The 24,708-nt window shown below is 43.1% G+C and overlaps 1 protein-coding gene across 2 annotated transcripts; it reads left to right on the top strand.

The window, feature by feature from the left end:
• The first annotated feature begins 203 nt into the window (after window positions 1-203).
• akirin2 (akirin 2) lies at window positions 204-22,181 on the top strand. 2 transcript variants are annotated; one of them, XR_005943043.1, is made up of 5 exons: window positions 204-777; window positions 6,025-6,168; window positions 17,407-17,559; window positions 19,690-19,776; window positions 20,761-22,181. XR_005943043.1 is itself a non-coding variant. In XM_041188066.1 (5 exons), the coding sequence occupies exons 1-5, from the start codon at window positions 603-605 to the stop codon at window positions 20,769-20,771; spliced, it is 555 nt and encodes a 184-aa protein (XP_041044000.1). In that variant the 5' UTR covers window positions 208-602; the 3' UTR covers window positions 20,772-22,181. The 2 variants fall into 2 exon arrangements, 1 of the variants encoding a protein (XP_041044000.1); XM_041188066.1 differs by lacking the exon at window positions 19,690-19,776 and adding an exon at window positions 19,554-19,625 and having other exon boundaries at window positions 208-777.
• The last annotated feature ends 2,527 nt before the right edge of the window (window positions 22,182-24,708 follow it).

Genomic DNA, 24,708 nt, shown 5'->3' with positions numbered 1-24,708 from the left:
GGATTTCCGAGTGAACTAGAAGTGTTCTCATTGATCAGCAGACAGAACTTGTTACTGCTTGAATTTACCAATGGGGCATTTAAATGCAACAGCTGGGAGGCTCTCTAGGTTGTGCACGCTGGGTTTTGTAGTTTCCCTCCTCATCCCCGGGCGGCTGAGCGCCACGGGAAGGGACTACAACTCCCAGCGGGCGGCGCGGCCCTGGTGGGCGGGGCAGCGCCTATGCGCTGCGGCGCGTCAAGGGCCAGAGCGAGGCTGGCGTTGTTTATTGTGGCCGGGGCCGCCATCACGGTGCGAGGCCGGAGACAGGGGGAGACTGAGGCCAGGGTGGGGAGTGAGAATCCATCGCCATCCGCTCCGCTGCTGGCCGACAGAAACTCGGTTGGTGCCGCACGATTGCCGCGGCGAGTGGCGCTATTATCCCGGGTGGATATTGGAGCGGACAGGTTATCGCTTTCAGGCGGAGGGGTTAAAATACAGCCGGCTTTTTTCGTAGTGACGACGGAGCCGCCAGCCCGAGGGTCGCCGTGAAGAGAAGCCGCGGGATCTCTGCAGCCGCTTCTCCTCCATTCCATATAACTCCCGGTCCAGACCGAGACACCATGGCCTGCGGAGCCACTCTCAAAAGGACTATCGATTTCGACCCTCTGCTCAGCCCCTCGTCCCAATCCCCGAAGAGGAGGCGCTGCACCCCGCTCAGCTCGGCCGCTTCCCCGCAGAAATACCTGAAAATGGAGCCATCTCCCTTCCGGGAGGTCACCCCCCGCCTCACCACAGGTCAGTTAGTGCCGGGCGGAGGGGGAAGGAGAGGCCGGCAGCTCGGTTCTGTCTCACTGACTGGCAGGGCGGCGCCTGGAGCTCGCCCAGAGCCCCCGGGTTCAGGTTGGGCGTGTGTCCCATAACTCAGCTCCCATTTATAGCCACATCTCCCCACCCCCTCTACCCTTCTTTCCTTGCCCTTCTCCCACCCCTCCAACCCTCCTTCCTTGCCCTTCCCCCCTCCACCCCTCCTTCCTTGCCCTTCCCCCCCCCCATCTCCACCCCTCCTTCCTTGCCCTTCCCCCCCCTCTCCACCCCTCCTTCCTTGCCCTTCCCCCCCCTCTCCACCCCTCCTTCCTTGCCCTTCCCCCCCCTCTCCACCCCTCCTTCCTTGCCCTTCCCCCCCCCTCTCCACCCCTCCTTCCTTGCCCTTCCCCCCCCTCTCCACCCCTCCTTCCTTGCCCTTCCCCCCCCTCTCCACCCCTCCTTCCTTGCCCTTCCCCCCCCCTCCACCCCTCCTTCCTTGCCCTTCCCCCCCCCCCTCTCCACCCCTCCTTCCTTGCCCTTCCCCCCCCCTCTCCACCCCTCCTTCCTTGCCCTTCTCCACCCCTCCTTCCTTGCCCTTCCCCCCCCTCTCCACCCCTCCTTCCTTGCCCTTCCCCCCCTCTCCACCCCTCCTTCCTTGCCCTTCCCCCCCCCCTCCACCCCTCCTTCCTTGCCCTTCCCCCCCCCTCCACCCCTCCTTCCTTGCCCTTCCCCCCCTCCACCCCTCCTTCCTTGCCCTTCCCCCCCCTCTCCACCCCTCCTTCCTTGCCCTTCCCCCCCCTCTCCACCCCTCCTTCCTTGCCCTTCCCCCCCCCCTCCACCCCTCCTTCCTTGCCCTTCCCCCCCCCCTCCACCCCTCCTTCCTTGCCCTTCCCCCCCCCCTCCACCCCTCCTTCCTTGCCCTTCCCCCCCCTCTCCACCCCTCCTTCCTTGCCCTTCCCCCCCCCCCTCCACCCCTCCTTCCTTGCCCTTCCCCCCCCCTCTCCACCCCTCCTTCCTTGCCCTTCCCCCCCCTCTCCACCCCTCCTTCCTTGCCCTTCCCCCCCCCCCTCTCCACCCCTCCTTCCTTGCCCTTCCCCCCCCTCTCCACCCCTCCTTCCTTGCCCTTCCCCCCCCCTCTCCACCCCTCCTTCCTTGCCCTTCCCCCCCCCCCACCCCTCCTTCCTTGCCCTTCCCCCCCCCTCCACCCCTCCTTCCTTGCCCTTCTCCACCCCTCCTTCCTTGCCCTTCCCCCCCTCCACCCCTCCTTCCTTGCCCTTCCCCCCCCTCCACCCCTCCTTCCTTGCCCTTCCCCCCCTCTCCACCCCTCCTTCCTTGCCCTTCCCCCCCTCTCCACCCCTCCTTCCTTGCCCTTCCCCCCCTCTCCACCCCTCCTTCCTTGCCCTTCCCCCCCCTCTCCACCCCTCCTTCCTTGCCCTTCCCCCCCTCTCCACCCCTCCTTCCTTGCCCTTCCCCCCCTCTCCACCCCTCCTTCCTTGCCCTTCCCCCCCTCTCCACCCCTCCTTCCTTGCCCTTCCCCCCCCTCTCCGCCCCTCCTTCCTTGCCCTTCCCCCCCCGCCCCTCCTTCCTTGCCCTTCCCCCCCGCCCCTCCTTCCTTGCTCTTCCCCTCCGCCCCTCCTTCCTTGCCCTCCCCCCCCCTCCGCCCCTCCTTCCTTGCCCTTCCCCCCCCCCTCCGCCCCTCCTTCCTTGCCCTTCCCCCCCCTCTCCGCCCCTCCTTCCTTGCCCTTTTCCGCCCCTCCTTCCTTGCCCTTTTCCACCCCTCCTTCCTTGCCCTTTTCCGCCCCTCCTTCCTTGCCCTTTTCCGCCCCTCCTTCCTTGCCCTTTTCCGCCCCTCCTTCCTTGCCCTTTTCCGCCCCTCCTTCCTTGCCCTTTTCCACCCCTCCTTCCTTGCCCTTTTCCACCCCTCCTTCCTTGCCCTTTTCCACCCCTCCTTCCTTGCCCTTTTCCACCCCTCCTTCCTTGCCCTTTTCCACCCCTCTCAAATCAATCATTGTCCACCCCTTTCTAGCCCCCACTTCTCCCCACCCCAGACTGTGGTTCTGTATTGATGTCAGTGCAGTGGGATGTGAGTTTGTGTCGACAAGCAGGGGAGTGCAGTTGTTGGGTGGTTTTAAATAATCTGATTTACATCAATTGATCTATATCTGAGATTAGAGGAGGGACAACTGCTTCCTGAGGGAGATGAACTGACGAGATCTTTGACAGCCTATGAGTAAATGTCACCGTTTGACCTGGAGACTGCTGTAAAAACGCTTTTGAGCCTGTTCTTGTTGATGTGAATTTTTTTCCCTGCCTAAATTTTCAATTTAAAATGTTTGCCTAACTTTGAGACTGTTTAACCCTGAAGGGGAATTATGCCTCAATTTTGTGTGGCCTGCTTTCAGAAAGTTTGCTTTGTTTGAGGTTGTATTCTACAAATGTTGAGTAGGATACAGATTATCTAATTATTTGCTATGTATAACCAAATCCATATTGTACAAGATCAAGACTTGTTACTTTCCAAAAGTGGAAATGTGCTAGATTTGTCAGAATCCACAGATATGACTACATTCTGTATTGATTTTATTGTGGCAAAGCTCAAGTGAGCCAGCCATATTCTGGTGCAACATGTTTTCTTTTCTGTAACTTTGTTAAACTGTTACATTTGAAATCCTTATGTGAAACTTGTTTGTGTATTTTGATTTCTGTTAAAACTGTTGATCTGTAAATTTAGTTCTAATAGCCATTTTAATTCATTTGTTGCTCGGTAAAGACAAGGGCAGGAGGTAACTGCAAAAATGTTTTTGCACATGAGGATTGACTATGTACACTAGACAGTATGTGTCTCCTTCCTGGTTAGACTTGAGATTGCCCGGGAGGCAACTAGGTTGTAAGATTCTCTGCAATGGTGGAAGTGAATCTTTGTTTTGTAGTCATTGTATACATTTCTAAATCTGCAGCAAGTTGAGTTTTAAAGTGAGATGTTGGTTTTGGAAAAAAATGAAATGTTTCTTGATTTGTTATCTTGTGTTGTCATTGAGCACTCTTGGATTAGATATAGGTTAGATGTATCCTCTCTAATCTGCTCCTGTGTGCACCTCAGGCTCAGAAGTAGCCCCATTTCTATTGCGTCGAATTGAAAATGTTTATAAACTGGTCAATGTGATCTTCCAATTAAATGTTTGAGATCCTCCTGCATTAAGAGGAGGAACTAGGTTGTGACTGCCCATAGATTCTCATTGCTTTGAGCTGAGCTGGTGTTAAGTCTAGGCCGCAAGTGAAAGGTTAACAAACTATAGCACCCCATTTTTTTTTATATAGTTATTCGTTCATGGGATGTGGTTGTCAATGGTATAACACATTTTGAAACATGTTAAAAGTATTTTTATAGCAACTTGTCTGATAATTTTGCAATTCAATTCAAAGTGCTTCTTTCTTGCATTACAGGAAGCTGCCAGTGACAACTGTCATTTTAAAATGCTATTCCTCTTCATTTTTGGGAATGTGGTGGAACTGACATTTTTCATCTGCCTGTACTTAAATGTCTAGGTTATTTCTAATTGGGCTCCAACTAGTCCCAGAAGATCTTTTTAAACTCTGACACTATAATTTACACCTGGTTTACCAATAGTGTGCCTTTCCCCATGGATGAGCTGCCGATGTCAGCTTAACTTTGAGAAGGTTTTGTGTGAAGGAGAAATACTGCTTGAAGGCACAGCAGAGCAAAACAAAGTAAACCATTGGTTATTTATTCTTCTGTGTCTGATAGATAACTTGCCCTGTGAGTGGATTGGTCATGGTCCTGGCTGGGGAAGAGATAAAATGTGATATGAAGGGAAGGTGTTTAATAAGAAACCATTTGGTTTGCATATTTTGCCTTGCATTACATTTGGACTACAAGTTTTAAATATTGCTAAGGTTTTACACATGGGATGTCAATTTGTTTCATCTTTGTACAGTCTTACTTTTAATTTGTGGCCTGTTTACATTTTCTATTGCTCTGACATTGAATAGTTGGTGGAATTCAATTCTGCGCAACTTTTAAAAAAAATTTCCTAAATGACTCTTAAATTGTTATCTATTCTAATGGCACTGCCTTGTGCAATGGACTAAGGCTGACTTTCAGAATTATGTCCAAGTGGCTGTTCTTCATTTGTAAGATTAAGCAGTGAGTTCCGGTAGAGAGCATGGGCAGATCCTCATTCATGTTCACAGAAATGCACTTTGCATTGGATATACTGGCTAGTGATCAGGAACAAGAGCCCTGAGTATTTTATTTTTCTTCACTCCCTAGTCTCAGGGTGCTAACATAAGGATGCCTTCCAAATCTAAATCCATTCTCTGCTGAATAAAGCAGCAACTCTTGGTTTTGGCAGAATGCTTTGAAAAACTTCTATGTAGCCTTCAATTCTGTCTTAAAGCTAGATGTCTCAACAATGTTTTTTTTCCCCCAGAATCACTAGACTATTAACTAAAATTAGTATTTTAAGTATTGTCTATATTTGTAATGCACCCTATTTCTAAGGCATTGGGTACACCAAATTCATTACCGACTAGAGCAGTGCTCTTTTGAAATATAGATTGTTGTCTGCAACGGTGTTATTTACATTGATGGGCTGGGACGTGAATGCAATGTAAAACCTGATCATATACCTCTGATATATCCATTGCACCAAATGTTTTCATTAAAACAGCTTTTGAGTTCAGTATATTTGACTTTATATTGCAAAATTTGCAGAAAAATCACTGGTTGCAGCAGGTGCCAGACAAACCAAACAAATTTGATCCATGTCTCTTATTTAATACAATACTTTCTATTAGGAAAAAGATGCATATGACTGTGATTTACATATCAGTTGCATTTAGTCACAGCGGGAAGGAGATAGCTCTTGGTGGGGCAAGTTTGCCAACTTGAATATGATTGCAAAGGCAACAGGGCATTGGCATTGTGCTGATTGTACCAATTACTGTACAGCCATCACACTCCATCTCCCTTGTAAGATTCTTCCATCTTTTTTTATCTTGAATCATTGTTTTTAGAAACTGGGAAATTTGATCTTTCTCAACAAAACAAACTATATATATATTGTCTGATTTTTGTACTTACATTAAATGGTACAAATAAAACTTCTGAATGTGATGCTGCCACACAAATGTTTTTGGAACAGATTAGCTGAACCTTTTATAAATGTACACATTACAGATTTTAAAGTGGTTTTTTGTTTTCCCTTTTTTTTTCAGAACAAATTCTGTACAACATAAAACAGGAGTACAAACGCATTCAGAAAAGGAGGCATTTAGAAAGTTTCCTGCATCAGACGGAGGGAAGTTGTTCAAGTGATACACAATCTCATATTCCAATTTTAAATGGACCAGCTTTGCAAGGTATGTGTGGATATCCAGATTCCTTGCTAACAGTTGTCTGTAAAATCTGTTGTGATCTTCATGCTTCAGCATCAACTAAAACATTTTTGAAATGATTCCTGGATTTAAACAGGAAGGTCAGGATGCAAGTCACTGTCCATCATTGACCAATTCACAAATGGACATCGTGAAGCTTGACATTGCACGACATTATCCTATGAATGGGTTCCCTTTGTGGAAAAATTGTGTGCTGACAGTCGTTTGGCAGTACAGAACTTGAATATTGCTGAAAAGAGAGATGTCAAAGCTTTTTGTCTTGCACTCATCAGGACATTTCGCAAGAATACCAGTATAAGGGGAAAACGGCAATGTGAGTGTCTGCTGATTGGTTGGCAAACGGACTCTGGTGGAGGCATCGCCATGGAAGATGCACCAGTGATGGTGACTAACAGTTAACTGCCACGCATTGTTTGAAATTTAAACCAGGCAGCTTGACCCAGTTGGTCAAGGCATCACCCCGAGGAATGAGTCAATGAATGGCTGCCACTTATTTTATTTAGTGGAAATGGGTGCAATGTGTGTACATGTTCTTTCTGTCTGCAAAGAACAGGGCCCTGTGTATTAATATATGTAGATTCCAGTACATGCAAATGCACCACACTGCGAGTACTGTGATAGGCAGAACGTCTTTTTGGCTTGACAGCAGCGTCTTGTTAATGGCGAATACTACTCGTATTGCCACTGCATGGTAGCAACATGAAACAGCTAGCTTCACCTGTTGCTGAAATTTTTTGAACGGGCCTAAGGCCGTCACTTTCAATCCTGAAAAGTGCTGCGTCTACCTCGCATTACCGTGGAAGGGCAAGCTATCTCAAAAATTTGAGCAACAGGTGAAGCTGGCTGTTTCCTGCTGCTACTATGCAGTGTCAACAGGAGTGGTATTAAGCAAAAAGACCTTCTACCTACCACACTGAGTAATGTGGTATATGAATTTCAGTACCAGTGTGATGCTAGGCCTTTAGGCCGTATGCCCCAAAGACTGATGGATCATATTGGGTTTCAAATAAAGGATAAATCTATATGTATAGACAGCTGCTATATTAGTTCAGGAGAACTTCAAAGACTACACAAACCATTCTTTTCAAATAGATTCAAAATTACAATATTCCAATGATTTAGGATATTGTGTGTGCAACACAAAGTAGACCAATAATGTAGTATAAGCAGGTATTGATGATTGAGGGAAGAGTAGCTGTTCCGATCTCTTATAAGGCAAGGAGTGGTCAGAGAGAGGGAGAGCATTAATTAAATGAGCAGGTAGGTGATTGGTTGGTTAGATTTACATTTTCCTTTCTCAGTGGGACAGTAGTTTAAACTAGGACCAGGGAGATACAAGTACTGTATTAAGTTGATAGTTTTTTAATTAGCTAAAGTACTTAATATAACTCCAAACATTCATTTGAGTGATATTTCTAAACTTGACACTCTAATTAGTAACATAAACACACAGGGCAGGTGATGTGTTGCAGCTGTAGCATGAGATGTGGCCACCAGTATGATCCACATCTGCTGTAAGTATCTGCAGCCCAGTGAACTTTGCCTCAGAGTTGATGAGCTGACATCCGAGCTTTGGACGTGCAGTGCATCATGGAGGGTGAACGTTGGGTGCTTTGTTCCAGGAGGCAGTCACACACCTTGGGTTAAGTACTTACGATTTGGTCCATAGTCAGGGATAGAAAGGTGTAACCAAGAGTGATGCAGGTATGAAGATCCAGAATGTAGCATTGGTGGAGCCTCAGCCCTTCCACACTTGTTCAACAGTACAAGGTTTTTGCAGCCTGTGTGGACAAGAACAAGGACTGGTGGGAAGGATGAGCAAACTGATAACAGCATCATGGTACAGGGACTATTCAAATCTGGAAAGGAATGTAGTTGTAGTAGGGGACAGTATAGTTAGGGGAAATAGATATTATTCTCTGCAGCCAAGTGCATGAGTTCTAACGGCTGTGTCGCCTGCCCTGTGCCAGGGCTAAGTACATTTCCTCAAGGTTGGAAAGGAACTTGGAGTGGGAGGGGAAGGTATTTAGTAGTCATTCACGTAGATACCAAGGAAATACTTAGGACTAAGAGAGAGCTTTTGTTAAAGGAGTATAAATAGCTAGGGGCTACATTAAAAAAAAAACAGAATCCAAAAGGTAGTAATCTCTAGACTATTCATTGAGCCATGACCAAATTGGCATAGGGGAAATAAGTTTAAAGAGTTGCATGTGTGGCTCAAAGGTTAATGCGGGAGAAATGGGTTTTGGTTCATGGAGCTCTGGCACCAGTACTGGAAAGAGAGCGGTTGAAATGGCCTTCACTTAAAGCTTGCTGGGACCAGGTGTCCTGGTGAAATCTAATAACTAGGGTTGTAGAGAGGGCTTAAAACTAAATAGTGGGGGAAGGTTTCATGTAAGGGGAGATTTAGAAAGTTAATGAGCAAGGACAAGGCAATAATGCAGGGAAGTAAAACTGGTAATAACCTGAGTACGATGGGACGGAGCATAGAAACCGAGTGCACCAGCAAATGGGTTCTTGATAGTGAAATTGCTAAAAATACAGTACGAAACGTTTATTGCTACAAATGCTACTTGCATTCAGATGAGATGCTTGAATTGATGGTGCAAATAGAAACAAGTGAATGGGCACTCAGTGCATACCTCTGCCATGCTATGTTAACATTTATTACAATTATGCAATTCTTCCTGGAGGCTTTTCCCTGCCAAGTTAATGCTCTATAACTATAAATTTGATAAAATAAATAGTTTTATTAATAGCTTCCATCTCACTGAAGAAGCTTCAGGCCAATCCACATCCAGCAACCCGCTCTGAAAACTCTGCTCACATTTTGGCAGCTGTAGAGTCAATTTGAATGGCGATAAGCAAGGAAAGTCAATGATAAAATTAATTTATGGTGCCCTTTAAAAGTAACAACACTGTAGGAGAGAGTATAAATCGTGAAATAATGGGAGCTTGTAAGAAAGCTACTGCAATAATCATGAACAATTTTTAATCATCAAGATGGCCAATTTGATACATTCAAAGGTAGCCTGGAGGATGAATTCAGAGTATTCAGGACAGATTTTTAGAACAATATCTTCTGGAACCTATCAGGGAACAGGCTATTCTGGACCTGGTAATATGTGATAGGACAGGATTAATTAATCTAATAGTAAAGGAGCCTCTAGGTGAAAGTAGTCATAACATGACAGAATTTCATATTCAGATTGAGGGTGAGAACATTGAGTCTGAAACTTGTTAAATTTAAATAAGGCAACTACAAAGGTATGAAGCCAGCGTTTGCTACAGTGGACTGGAGAAGTAGGTTAAAAGGTAAGATGGTTGATGTGCTAATTTTGCAGATGACACAAAGATAGTTAGGAAAGTATGTTGTGAAGAGGACATAAGGTTCCAGGAAGACATAGGTAAGTTGAGTGAGTGGACAAAGATCTGGCAAGTGGGGTATAAAGTGAAGTTCACTTTTTGACAGGAAGAATAAAAAAGCAAAGTATTACTTAAACAGAGAACAACTGCAGAATTCTAAGGTGTAGAGGGATCTCTGTGTTCTAGTACATGAGCCACAAAAAAGTTAGCTTGCAGTTACAGCAAGAAATCAAGAAGGCTAATGGAATGCTATCCTTTTATTACGAGAAGAATTGAACATATAAGTAAGGATGTTATGCTTCAGTTATACAGGGCATTGGTGAGACCACATCTCACATACTGTGTGCAGTTTTGGTCTCCTTATTTAAGGAAGGACGTAAGTGTGTTGGAGGTGGTACAGAGGAGGTTTACTAGATTGATATCTGGTATGAGCAGGTTGGCTGAGGAAAGGTTAGACAGACTAGGCATGTTTCCACTGGAGTTTAGAGGGGCGACTTGATTGAAGTATATAAAAGAACCTGAACGGCCTTGACAAGGTGGACGTGGAAAGGATGGTTCCTCTTGTGCATGAGTCCAAAACTAATTTTAAAATTAGGGGTTGCCTTTTTAGGACAGATAAGGAGAAATTTTTTTGAGGGTTGTGCGATTTTGGAACTCTGCATCAGAAGGCGGTGGAGGGTGTCATTGATTATTTTTTAAGGCGGAGGTAGATTGATTCCCTTGCTTAACAAGAGTCTGAGGTTACTGGGGGAGCTGTGTAGATGGGAATGTGGAATTCAAAACACAAGCAGATCAACGATGATCTTATTGAATGGCAGAACAAGCTAGAGGGGTCGAATGGCCTATTCCTGCTCTTATTTCTTGTGTTCTTATGTATGCCTGAATGAGTGCACCTCCAACAACACTCGGTTGATATCATCCTGGACGAAGCAACCTGCTTGATTGGCATCCCCATCTCCAAACATTCCCTCCCTTCTGATTGGTGGTGGAGTGTGTACCATCTGCAAGAGGCACTGGTAGGAACTCACCAAGGCTCCTTTAGACAGCACCTTCCAAATCCATGACCACTACCATCTAGGAGGACAAGGGCAGCAGACACATGGGAACAGCACTACTTGCAAGTTCTTCTCCAAGCTACTCTCCACCCTGAGTTGGAAATATATTGCCGTTCCTTCACTGGAATCCTGGTCAAAATCCTGGAATCCTAACAGCACTGTGGACATACCTACACATGTGGACTGCAGCAGTTCAAGGAGGTAGCTCACCACCACCTTGAGGGCCATTAAGGATGAAACAATAAATGGTGGCCTAGCCAGTGAATCCCACATCCCATGAATGAATTTTTTTAAAAAGCAATACAGATATTTAAGGAGATATTTCATAACTCTCAACAAAGATATATTCCCTTGAGAAAAACTTGGAAGGATGAAACACCCAAGGCTAACTTAAGGATGGTATCAAATTGAAACAGTGTACAATGCTGCAATCAGTGGTCGGCCAGAAAATTGGGTAAACTTCAGAAATCAGCAGAAGATGCCTAATATGAGGGTAAACTAGCAAGAAATATAAAATCAGACAGTAAGAGCTTCTGGAAAAATATCCAAAATGAAGGTTGCCAAAGTAAACTTTGGCCCCTTAGAAGTTGAGCTGGGGAATTAATGGGAAATGAAGAAATGGCAGAGGCGTTGAACAAATATTTTGCATCTGTCTTCACGATAAAAGACCTAAGGCATCTCACAAATAGAAAATCAAGGGGTGCAAGTGGAGGGAGGAACTTGAGACTGTCACTGTCGCAAGATGAAAAAGAACTAGGCAGCAAATGGGTGAAAGATTGATAGCCTGCATCCTAGGGTCTTTATCTCTGCAGTCTGCTTTTTTTTAAGTGGATGCATTGGTTGTAATCTTGCAACGTTCCCTAGATTCTGGAATTTTAAAAATTCATTTACACCATGTGGGCGTCTCTGGCTAAGCCAGCATTTATTACTGATCTCTAATTGCCCTTCAGAAGGTGGTGGTGAGCTGCCTTCCAGTCCCTTTCAATCCCAGTGGATTGGAAAACCACATATGTAAAGCCCTATTCAAGAAAGGAAGGAGACAAAGTAAGAATCTAGACCAGTTAACCTAACATCTGTCATTGGGAAAATGATGGCTACTAATTCCTTAATAGATTCCATGGGAAATCAGTGCTGGGGCCTCAGCTATTTACAATCTATATTAATGACTTGGAGGAAGGTACCAAGTGTATTGGAGCCAAAGTTACTGACAATACAAAGTTGGGGAAGCAAGTTGAGAGAAGGACACGTCTGCGAAGGAACAGGTTGTGAGTGGACAAAACTTTGGCAGATTCAGTACGATGTGGATAAATGTGGGGTTGCCCACTTTGGAAAGGAGAATAGAAAAGCAGAATAGCATTTAAATGGAGAGATTGCAGAATGCTGTGGCAAAGAGGGATCTGGGTGTCCTTGTACATGAAGACAGTACAAAGTATTTGATTAGTTTCGCTACCATTTCCTTATTCCCCATTATAAATTCTCCTGACTCTGCTGATAATGGACCCACATTTGTTTTTGCTAACCTTTTCCTTTTTTACATACCTGAAGAAGCTTTTGTAGTCCACTTTTTGTTTTTCACAATCTTAATACTCATTCTGTTTTCCCTTTCTTAATCTTTTTTTCTTGGTCCTCCTTTACAGAATTCTAAAAAGCTCCCAATTCTCAGGCTTCCCTTCTTTGGCAACTTTATGCGCCTCTTCCTTTGACCTAATACAATCCTTGATTTCTTTCGTTAGCCACAGTTGGAACATGTGCTTGGTTTTAATGCAGTAAAAGATTGTATTTTCGTTGTAAACTATGTATTAGTTATTTAAATGTTAGCCATAGCCTGTCTACTGTCATACCTTTTGACATTTCCCAATCAACCATAGTCAATTTGCTGCTCATTCCTTCATAGTTTTCTTTGTTTAGATTTAAGACCCTAGTCTTTTGAGTTTGAAAGTGATTTTGTTCAATGTAAAATTCTATCATATTATAGTCACTCTTTCCTAGAGGCTCCTTTATGACACAATTAATAATTAGTTCTTTTTTCATTGCACAATGCTAGGTCTAAAATAGCCCATTCCCCAGTTGGTTCTTCAACATACTGCCCAGGAAAACCATCTTGCTTACATGCCAATAATTTGGCTCCATAATATTAGTACTAATTGAGTTTACCCAGTCTCAATGTAGAATTGAAATCCCCCATGATTACGATATTACCCTTGTTACACGCACCTCTAATTTCTTGATCTATGCTGTGATTTGCCTTACCGCTACTGTTTGGTGGCCTATGAACAGCTCCTACCAATGTTTTCTGACCCTTGCAGTTTCTTAGTTCCACCCAAACTGATTCTTTATCTTGATCTTCAGAACTAAGATTCTCACTGATGTCCTCTTTAACTAACAGAGCCACTGCACCACCTTTTCCCAGCTTCCTGTCCTGAATGTTGCATACCCTTGGATATATTTGGGTCCCAGCTTTGGTTTCCACGTGGCCACGCTTCTTTAATGGCTATCAGGTCATATATATGAATTTCTATTTGAGCTGACTATTCAAGTATATTATTGTGAATACTGCAGGCATTCAAATACAGAGCCCTTAATTCGTTTTTTGTTTACTGTCTGTGTAACCTCCTGGCCTTGTCTTCTGGCGCTCTCGCTCTCATAATCACTGTCCCCTCCCACCATACTCTGATTATCATTACCTTTATTGCTACCTTGATCTATTGCCTCTCATTTCCCTTTAATTTACTCAATCTTACCCTACATGATTTTCTCTCTTTCTCTTCTCTCTCTCCCCCCCCCCCCCCCCCCCCCAATCTATTTTAAAACCCTCTCTACTTCCCTAGTTGTATGAGTTGCTAGGACACCAGTCCTAGCATGGTTTGGGTGAAATCTGTCCCAATGATACAGCCCCCACTTTCTCCAGTACTGATGCTGGCACCCCACAAACAGAACCCACTTTTTTTTTTATTCATTCATGGGATGAGGGCTTTGCTGGCTGGGCCAGCATTTATTGCCCATCCCTAGTTATCCTTGAGAAGGTGATAGTGAGCTGCTTCCTTGAACCACTACAATCCATGTGGTGTAGGTACACCCACAGTGCTGTTAGGAAGGGAATTCCAGGATTTTGGCCCAGTGACAGTGAAGCAATGGCGATATATTTCCAAGTCAGAACGGTGAGTAGTTTGGAGGGGAACTTCCAGGTGGTGGTGTTCCCATCTATCTGCTACCCTTGTCCTTCTAGATGGTAGTGGTCATGGGTTTGGAAGGTGCTGTCTAAGGAACCTTGGTGAATTCCTGCAGTGCATCTTGTAGATGGTACACACTGCTGCTGCTGTGCTTCGGTAGTGGAGGGAATGAATGTTTGTAGATGTGGTGCCAATCAAGCAGACTGATTTGTCCTGGATGGTTAAGCTTCTTGAATGTTGTGGGAGCTGCACTCATCCGGGCAAGTGGGGAGTATTCCATCACACTCCTGACTTGTGCCTTGTAGATGGTGGATAGGCTTTGGGGAGTCAGGAGGTGAGTTACCATCACAGGATTCCTAGCCACTGACCTGCTCTTGTAGCCACAGTATTTATAAGGCTAGTCCAGTTCAGTTTCTGGTCAATGGTAACCTCCAGGATGTTGATAATGGTGGATTCAGTGATGGTAATGAACATCAAGGGGCGATGGTTGGATTTTCTTGTTGGAGATGATCACTGCCTGGCACTTGTGTGGCATGAATGTTACTTGCCACTTGTCATGTCAAGCCTGGATATCGTCCAGGTCTTGCTGCATTTGGACATGGACTGCTTCAGTATCTGGGGCCGTGTGAATGGTGCTGAACGTTGTGCAATCATCCCCACTTCTGACCTTATGATGGAAGGAAGATCATTGATGAAGCAGCTGAAAATGGTTGGGCCTAGGATGCTACCCTGAGGAACTCCTGCAATGATGTCCTGGAGCTCCAACAACCACAACCATCTTCCTTTGTGCTAGGCATGACACCAACCAGTGGAGAGTTTTCCCCCTCATTCCCATTGATTCCAGTTTTGCTAGGGCTCCTTGATGCCACACACGGTCAAATGTGGCCTTGATGTCAAGGGTTGTCACTTTCACCTCACTTTGAGAGTTCATTTCTTTTGTCCATAGTTGGACCAAGGCTGTAATGAGGCCAGGAGCTGAGTGGCCCTGGCAGAACCCAAACTGGGCATCATTGAGCAGGTTATTGTTGAGCAGGTTATTGCTAAGCAAGTGCTGCATGATAGCACTGTTGATAGCCAGGTAGATGCCAGTGTTATACATGTACTGAAATAGCTTGGCCAGGGGTGCAGCAAGTTCTAGAGTACAGGTCTTCTCCCACCCTAGTCTCTGAGCCACACATTCATATCTCTAATTTTCTTTACCCTATGCCAATTTGTACGTGACTCAGGTAATTCAGAGGTGATTAACTTTTGAGGTTCTGCTTTTTAGTTTGGTACCTAGCTTATGCAAACATACAAATTAGGAGCAGGAGTAGGCCCCTTGGCCCCTCGAGCCTGTTCCATCATTAAGTAAGGTCATGGATGGCCTGACTATAATCTCAACCCCACATTCCTACCTACTCCTGATAACCTTTCTCCACCTTGTTAATCCAGAATCTGCCTGAAAAATGTTCAAAGACTCTGCTTCACTGCCTTTATTTTGAAAGAGTTCCAAAGACTATAGACCCTCAGAAAAAATTCTCCTCATCTGTCTTAAATAAGTGACCCCTTATTTTTATCACTGACCACTAGTTCTAGATTCTCCCACAAGAGGAAACATTCTCTCCACATCCACCCTGTCAAGATCCCTCAGGATCTTTAAAGACTTCGATCAAGTCTATCCTTGCTCTTCTAAACTTCAGTGGCTATAAGCCCAATCTGTCCAACCTTTCCTCATAAGACAACCCATGCATTCCTGGTATTAGCCTAGTAAACCTTCGCTAACAGATTTACATCTTAAATAAGGAGACCAGTACTGTACAAAGTACTCCAGATGTGGTCTCACCAATGCCCTGAACAACTGAAGCATAACCTCCCTACTTTTGTAATTAATTCCCCTCACAAATGATAACATTCTATTAGCTTTCCTAATTACTTGCGGTACTTGCATACTAGCCTTTTGTGATTCATGCACTAGGACCCCTCTGAATCTCAGCTCTGCAATCTCTCACCATTTTAGATCTTTTTTATTCTTCTATGTCATTGGTACCTACGTGGTCCACAACAACTGGATCCTCCCCCTCCCACTGCAAGTTCCCCTCCAGTCCTGAGCAACCATCCCAAACACTGGCACTAGGCAGACAACAAAGCCTTCTGTCAACTGCATAGAACATTGTCTATCCCCCTGACTATACTGACCCCTACTACCACTACAACATTCCTTTTTAACTCCCCTCATTTCAATGGCTTCCTGTACCATTGTGCCATGGTTGGCCTGCTCATCTGCACTGCAGCCCTTGCTGTTGTCCATGCAAGCTGCAAGAACCTTGAACTTGCTGCACAATTACAAGGGCACTGGCTCCTCCACTCCCACCTCCTTGACCACCTTACCTGCCTGTCTCATAGTCACATCCTCCTGTCCCAGACTGCTGCCCAAATTGGAAGATGCTAACCTAAGAGGTGTGACTGCCTTCTGGAACAGTGTCCAGGTAACTTCCCCTGCTGCATCGCAATACCTGCAGCTCAGCTTCCAGTTCAATAATTCTGAGCTGAAGCTCCTGAAGACATAGATTATTGATGTGATTGCCATGGATTGCAGTGGCATCCAGGAGCTCCCACATGCTGTAGCTGTGGTATATGACCTGTCCTGCCATCTTTACTGTTAATTTTTCTTCATTAATTTTTAGTCCACTGTAAACTTGAAGTCTTCCAAAACTCTGCTGTCCATTTCTTAACTTGCACCAGGTCCTGTTCCTTATCACCCCTGTGCTTGCTGACCTGCATTGAACCCTTCCATCCAAACTCCCCAAAAGATGACATGCTGGATCCTGAAAATAAACATCTTGCTTTCAACATTCTCATCCTTGTTTTCATCCTTCCCTATCCCTGTAATCTTCTCCAGCCCACAAACCTCTTGAGGTATCGTTGCTTTTCTAATTCTGGCCTCCTGTGCATTCCCAATCATAATTGCTCCATAATTCCACTCCTCCCCCCCCCCCCCCCCCCCCCCCCCCCCTTGCAAAACCACACCACCTTTTCTATCTCGCTTTCCTCCTTTAAGATACTTCTTAAAACCTACCTTTTTTGACCAAGATTTTGGTCATCTGACTGAATATCTCCTTATCCAGCTCAGTGTCATACTTTGTTTTAGTAATGTTCCTGTGGAGCATCTATGGCATTGTATAAATATAAGTTGTTATTGATAGTCATAACAACCAAAGTTGGGTGCTGTCTCCTTGGCAACACAGTGGACTGATTACCATGAGTCTCTGGGACCATGTGGCAGTTTCCATTGTAGGCCCAGACATTCATTCAGCGATGCTCTGCAGCAGCTATACAAATTTATTATCTTTAATGGACCTCTCAAAACCTCCTTGATGCCCCTGGGTTGAGAGCTGTTGCTTTTGGCTAATATATATATATATATATATAGTGTGCAAAATGGTAAATCTCTAGTCAACAGGAGCAGTATAGAAAGATGATAAATGCAAAAAGGAATTCTGGGGAAAAGTTCCACCTGAAACGTTCAGTCTTTTTGATGCTGACTGACTTAATGTACATTTCCCAGCATTTTCTCTTTGTTAAAAAGGTTGAAATTACAGGACTTGTATATCTCATTTTTTTTTAAACCCCAGGTACTTCATCTGGATCATTGTCACCACAGTCGAAGAAAGACCAGCCACTGTTCACTTTGAGGCAAGTTGGGATCATCTGTGAACGCCTGATTAAAGAGCGAGAAGAGAAGATCCGTGAAGAGTATGAAGAAATATTGGATACAAAGCTGGCAGGTAAATTTATACCTTCAGGTGGAGACTTGGCATTTTGTAGTGTGGAATCTCATGAAGCAGCACAATGGCAAGTACTGAATTAACCCACGAATGGAGTGCAGCAGTCTCTTACTGAGCTACATGATAGGAAAAGCAGAGCAGGCTTATTGAGATAATTATTTTGATTTAATGCAGACATTTACATTTGTTGTTGGAGCTATGGAATAAAAAGATCTTTATTTACACTCCACCACAAATGTAAAAAAGAAACTCATAGTGATCAATCTCTGCATACAAAACAAAAACAGAATTACCTGAAAAAACTCAGCAGGTCTGGCAGCATCGGCAGAGAACTGTTGAAGGGTCATGAGGACTCGAAATGTCAACTCTTCACCGCCGATGCTGCCAGACCTGCTGTGTTTTTCCAGGTAATTCTGTTTTTGTTTTGGATTTCCAGCATCTGCAGTCTTTTTGTTTTTAATCTCTGCATACAGTCAGTTTCATTTTTTTCTGACCCAGATTTTAATAAGCAGTGCTTTTCCAGCTCATTTCCTTTGTGGGTGGTATCCGACAAAGAAACATGCACTTTGAAATGTGAGTGCACTCCAAAAATGCTATGTTCAAACTTCCAAGACCAGCTCAGCCCCTGAAGGCAAATCAGGAGTGTTTGAAAAATATTTTTTGTCAGATATGTAACAGAAATGTTGTGCCATTAAGTAGCAGTATCTGCATCCTTTTGTGGACCCCAGTTTGAAACCTCTCATTCATTGCTTAGTGTTCAAAGGAAAGTAGAATTGCTATAAGTAGAAATGGTCTCTTATAGTTTTGGCTCCTAAGTGTGGACTCTATTGCATGGTTGATTTTACAGCACCAGCAGAAGTGCTCTGCCCATGGCCCAAATGTTGGTAGCTAACATTGTGGGAGTCAAATATTTAAATAAAACTCCTCTAGTGTTAAACCTAGACGTAATATTAGCTGTTCAATCCTTTTGCTAAAGTTAGAACTTGTCTTGGGCTTTGATAGCCTGTCATTGTAGCTATAAATGTATTGAGAATTGCCTTTGCCAAAGCTTTGTTTCCTTTTTAAATTGCATATGTTGCCTCTGTAGTGGGGTTGCACAAAAGTTTGAGTCCTCCCATCCAAGCTCCCCAAAAGAAGATGTGCTGCATCCTGAAAATAAGATTTTTTTAGGTTCAAATGCAATCATTGAAATGTTTTTTGGTAATCATAATTGTTCCTTATTTTACTGATGTTCCCACAAAAACAACTGGTGGTTATTTGTACAATTTGGGTGCCTTGGTCCCATAGTTGATCTACATTTGGAGATCCTGGTTTACTGCTTTTTGCAAACTATGGGGGTGTTTATCCAGGGGTTTCTGCATCCAGGATGTGTTGGATGGTATGCATGGGAGAAAGGAAGGTGATTTGAGTTTCCTGGTTGGTGGCGTTTCATGGATGGGTGCAACATTTGGGAGCTCTGGATGGGGCAAAAGAAGTAGAAGTGCTCAGCAGTCCTAAGTACATGTTTAAGACCTTTTAGCAATCTGTCCATCTTGATTGTTGTGATTTCCTGTCTCGAACCTTGACTGGAAGGGGTGAGGGAAGCATCCTGGAAGCAGGAGGCACTTGGAATGAAACAACCACATTTTGCCAGTGGGTATTTTTGGATGTGGAAGATTTCCAATCGGTAGTGTATTCCAATCCGTAGTATTCATTTCATTTATCTGTAACTCTGCTAGGGGCAGGATGGAGAGTTGGTTTGAACGCTGGGTGGAGATGGGGAAGAATTTGCCATATCTTGCTAGTGCATGCTCATTCTTAATTATGGACACTACCATAAAATTTGCAAGAGTTCCCATTTGTAGATTTAATTTTCTCACTTTGCTCAGAATGATTTAATTTTTATTTATCAAAATGGCCGTATCTAGTCTTTCATTCTAGCCTGGGTTAAAAGTCGTCTTTTTTTTAAAAAAAAAAGATTTTAATGAAGTTGATTTGATCTGAATGTTTTTCAGAACAATATGATACTTTTGTGAAGTTCACGCACGACCAGATAATGCGAAGATATGGAGAGCAACCTGCGAGCTGTATGTATTTAGACCAATTGTTTTTCAAATGCTCTAATCCTCAAACTGTGTATCTCCATTTTAGGCTTGTGTGTGCCACATCCTTGACTGAGAGGACAAGATCTTCCAGTCTCGAATCAGCAGCAGCTAGTTGCCTTGAATGTGGCCTGAGGTGACTCGCCTTCTAATTTCTTTTCTTTTCCCAGAGGAAAAGTGCATGTCTCTGAAAAGCAAGGCTGAATCCACACTCTGTCATATTGTAGCATTGCATGTTTTTGTTTGCAATAATATGCCTCATCAACAGAAAACTGCTTTTGAAGTTATTGGGGGATAAAAGAAAACCCAATTTTAAAATGTGTTAAGCTTTTCAGTGTTCAGAGATCATGTTCAGAGAAAATCTAATGCCATTTTTATGTTGTAGAATTATAGATGATTCTATGCAGCACATTGGAGCTTCTAGTCTTGTGGAATTTGCTGCTTTATATTAAACAGGGTGGCGTGTAGTTTTTGAATACATTTGAGTTTGTTGACATCCTATCTGTGAATGATCAGTTTATATTGCAGAATTGCCAGTACTATCCCTTAGTTTCATTTACCCAATGGGGTGACATTGGAACTGGAAATGAGACAGCAAAACTGTTCAAAAATCATGATTGCAACTTGAATGAAATGCACATTGCCAGTTTGTATGTGCATGTTGCACACCCAGGTGGTGTTGGCTCGTGGGCAATTGTTGGTTTGCATTTGTACTGTGCCGTCACCACATGGAGCCACCGTTTTGTCAGCTGTCGGCGTCAGTGGCATCTCCTTTATTTTGCAACAGCTTGAAGTTCAGTTGTTTCGGCAGCTATGATGTAATTCAAAGGATGTACAGTCAAATTTGTTCCAAATCTTGAGAGGAAGCTAAATAAAGTGACCTAGTTTTTGATGGTGGCTGAAAAATTGCCATTTCTAATTTAAGTCCCAAAGAAAAGTCAGTGCCTTGTAGTGTATTCAATGTATTGTTCAATGGTAGTTGGAAAGTAAGCTCCAGTTGTTTACCTTTTCTGTACAAACAAGGAAAGCTTTTGTCTTTGCAGCAAAATGGTATATTAATTTGAAACTTTGCATTTTAGTCTAACCTGAAGTTAACATTTATTTTTCTTCTAATTCACAGATGTGTCTTGAATTGCCCCATGTTTCTGTGGAGTGCCCTTTTCCTTTTGAACACTGCAAGTTGGCTGTTTCTCTGAGACTTGTAGCAGTGCCATATTAACCACCTGTGAGCACAGGGTGTTTCCAGCTTGTCAGTGGCAACCACTTTTCTGCAGCATATGTTTATTGGAGTGCTCCCTGATGTGTCATCACCTAATTGGACCTTTGCTACCTGTACTTACATACCAGTGGCTCCCTGTTAAAAATTTTGCTGTATTGTTAAAATCTGAAAAGCTTTGTCCTTTAATTTTAATAACTTCAAAGGAGCAGTGCTGGTATTCCAGAATTTGCCCTTTGCATATAATTTCAGCATTGTATCTTAAATGTCAGATTTTTAGAAGAATCAGTCCAGTATGGTTTTGGTAATGAGCCTTTTTTTGCAAACTTTGGACTTCTAGCTACAAAGGCAGAAGAGGGGAACCATCAATCTACTTTTTTATTATTATTACCTGTGTAAGTGTTCTTAAATTTTCTCAAGCTGGATTTGGAGGCTTTTTGTTGCCTGGTTTTTAGAACCAATTCATATTGACTGAATATGGAGGTTCACTATCTGAACAAGGTGAAATGTGGCTTCCTTGTTTTAATGTGATTTAGTATTTTCATTTAAACTGATTAGTGAAGCATTATTCAATCTAGACATAAATGTTCTGAAGAATCCAAACCATTGAACTTTGAGTTGCAGTAGCTTGATCTGTTTTCCTGACAGCCAACAGCGGAGTGCCTACATTTTGATGTTGTTTCCATTTTGGATAATTAACTATGTTAATAGTAGATATGTTAATCAGAATGTTGCTTTCCAAAAACTGGATGCTAGGATACAAATTTGACTTTTTTTAAACCTGAGATTCTTAATTTCTAATAAGCTTATTACTGTGGTGATTCAAGTGAATTTTGAAAATTACTTGCAAAAAAAACTAGGTCTGGTTAACCATTAAACTACAGATGTCCAAGAAAACTGATAGTGAATATGCTTCCAAGAGAGCAGCCATGAAGGTGCAGTGACTGCAGGCCTGTGATTAAAATAGCTGGAGGGCAAAGGTTTGCAAAGGCTCATTGTGCACTACAACACTTCTGCAGGCAAAAAGTCAGTTTGAATGTTGAATTATGAGATTAATTATCCCAACTGTAGGGTATGAGATATTGCCTGCATGTAGCTGTGGTCTTGCCTGTTAAATGAAAGGCTCAGAAGGGAGTTTTTTTTGAAGGGGAGAAAGAGGGGTTTGGAAGGGGTAACTGAAGCTTCATAGTAATTTTTTTGAGAAATAGTAAATTTTATTTATTCTAGCAGTCTTTCAAAGTTTATTTCTGCATTTTGATGTACCATTATTTTACTGTTCTTTGTAGTGTAATGGAATTTAGTTGACAATAAAAAAAAAACGTTTACATCCAGTTGTAAGGACTATTGTTTAAAGTGTTCTGAAGAATATGGTGAAGCAGATTACAAAGCAGCTCGTAGAAAGATTTAATCTCCAAACAGCTTAGAATTATTGAATAGTCATCTTTAATACCTTGTGATGCAACATTTTTCTGACAAGTGGGATATGGCTGACTTAACTAAATACTGCTGTTTCAGCACTTTTGGTATGCAAAATTTGGCATGTATCATTGAGTTCTACAGTAGTTAATGCTAAAAGCACTGCGAACCATTTGTGAACACACACACACACACACACACACACACACACACACACACACACACAATCATGAATTTCCTGAGTCACGTTCTACTAAGAATTGGCATGGGCTCAATGGTAGCACATTGAGTCACAAGGTTGTGAATTCCAGTCCCATCCAGAAGTTGAGTGCACAGGCAGACAATTTATTGTAGTTCTGAGGGGTTTGTTGGAATGTATTGATCACTAATTCAGGTTGTTTGTGAATGCAAAGTAAAATGTTGCCTGATAAACCTGCATGTGTATCATTGTAATGACCTCATCAGGACAAACATAGAAGTTATAATTTCAAACGATCACAATTTCTACTACAGGAGAAAAGGATGCAGATTTGTTGGCAAGTTGACTCTGGCCAAGATGTTGCCTTGGAGAAAGCAACGGGGAACTATAGACTTTCCAAGCTTTTGGGTAATTTATAAAAGGTGCTAGGCTTGAACATCTTTTTGTTTGCTTCAGCAATATTCAAGTTTGCTATGATTTGCCAGGCAGTTTGTAATGTATGATGGAAAATAGAATCTGAATAGTGGAAGTTTTGCTATAGTGATTTAAAAAATTCACCCAGGTCTCTACAGTTTGACCACAGGATGAAGGAAATTACTGAAAAGCACATCGAGGTTTGAGTTGGCACCCAAAGCAGTATTGGGAGTAAAAGAGACACTAAATTGAATGCCATGTGGGAGCTATTATCACAACTTCTGCAGATACTATCAGAATTGATGAAACTATTGCAAAAATCAAGCTGACAAATGCATGTTTAATATTTCTTGCATCAAGATTTTAAATAAACTGTAAATGCTAGAAATACTCAGATCTGGCAGCATCTGTGGAGAAAGAAGCAGAGTTAACTATCAGGTCATTGAGGCATTATAAAAAACTTGACTATAATTCTTGGCACCATTGGTAAATCTGGTTACTAATTATTTAAATAAATTGTAAGCTGATTCTTGGGAGGCTCAATGATAGGCATAGGATTTGAACAAAAGACATTGAGACATTTTTAGAATCACAGCACACAAAGAGGCCATTTGGCTCTTTTGAAAGAGCTATCCAATTAGTTGCACTTCTCTTCATCACTGAATCTCTTCCCACCACCCAAATCTCCATTGTTTTCAGCTGCCTTTCTTTCTGCAATGTGTTATAATGTTTTCCTTCCTAGTGGTAGTTGTGTGGCGACTGCCTACTTTTGAACTTTGATGTATTTTTACTCTTCCCCTGTGCCATACTTGCACTTCATTTTCTCAAATCTTGTATTCTTTAAACAGCCATTAATCGTATATGAAAAGGGAAGGAATGCATGAATTAAAATGGGAAAAGCAAGTGTGGCACAGGGGAATGAACAAAATGCATGACAGTAATATATAAGCTACAGTGTGTGGCAAATGGAGGTTGTGTTATATCTATTATTCCAAGTAGCATTATCAGCAATGGTTTTACTGAGACTGATGGGGGCTTGGTGATCTGGAAACATTAATAAAGAGGTCTGGACTCTAGTACTACTGGAAATGTGGCCTAAGGACCTGGAATTCTTTGAGCATGCCGAGGGAGCACTGAGAAGAGCATTTAGAGAAAGTGTCTTGTCTATAAACACGTACAGCCCTTCTTGAGTTCGGGGAGTAATGAGAAGGGGGCCCCAGGGTTTGGGAGCATTTGGGGTGATCCAGAAGTATGTGAATGGTGGAGTGATAGGTTTGTGAGTATAGGTAATTTGTGATGGGGGAAGAGTAATATCCTGTAGTCTTAGGAGAACGAACGGGAGGAGAAGACACAGGCTCCCCAAAGGAGCCAGACTCTGACTTCCTCGGGAGGAGGGGAAAGGAGAATGTCCAGAACTACCTTTAGTCTGTTTGTGACCAACCACTTTCTAACCGTTTTCACCTGTCAGTCTGCCAACCCTTTTTCAGGCTCTTTCTATTGCTTTCTCTGCCATTAGCTGGTTTATGTTAATGAAGTAACTTATTGAAGACATACTCCAGGAGTTCACTTATGCAGTTACCAATGCTTGAAACAAAATTGCACCCTTACAAGTATTGTACTTAAAGAGAAAGTGTAACTACAACTTTTTCCATAACTATTGTTTTCCTTTTATAAATAACGAATCATAGATTCTGTTCATTTAAGCTATTCATAATAGAACTGGGGTAGTTGCCTGTAAATGCGGAAAACTCAAATCTTCCCAGGATTTGAGAAGAACGTCCTTCGACTTGAGCCAGAAGCTTGGATATGCAAGTGGGCTGTAA

This window comes from Carcharodon carcharias, chromosome 5, assembly GCF_017639515.1.
Source record: "Carcharodon carcharias isolate sCarCar2 chromosome 5, sCarCar2.pri, whole genome shotgun sequence".
NCBI lineage: Eukaryota > Metazoa > Chordata > Chondrichthyes > Lamniformes > Lamnidae > Carcharodon > Carcharodon carcharias.
This window is presented reverse-complemented; position numbering and strand designations above follow the sequence as displayed.

Coding starts and splice junctions, on each gene's coding strand:
- akirin2 (XM_041188066.1), top strand. CDS start 603: ATGGCCTGCGGAGCCACTCTCAAAAGGACTATCGATTTCGACCCTCTG. Junction 778..6,024: donor CACCCCCCGCCTCACCACAG/GTCAGTTAGTGC, acceptor TTTTTTTTTCAG/AACAAATTCTGTACAACATA. Junction 17,560..19,553: donor ATTGGATACAAAGCTGGCAG/GTAAATTTATAC, acceptor AATGTTTTTCAG/AACAATATGATACTTTTGTG.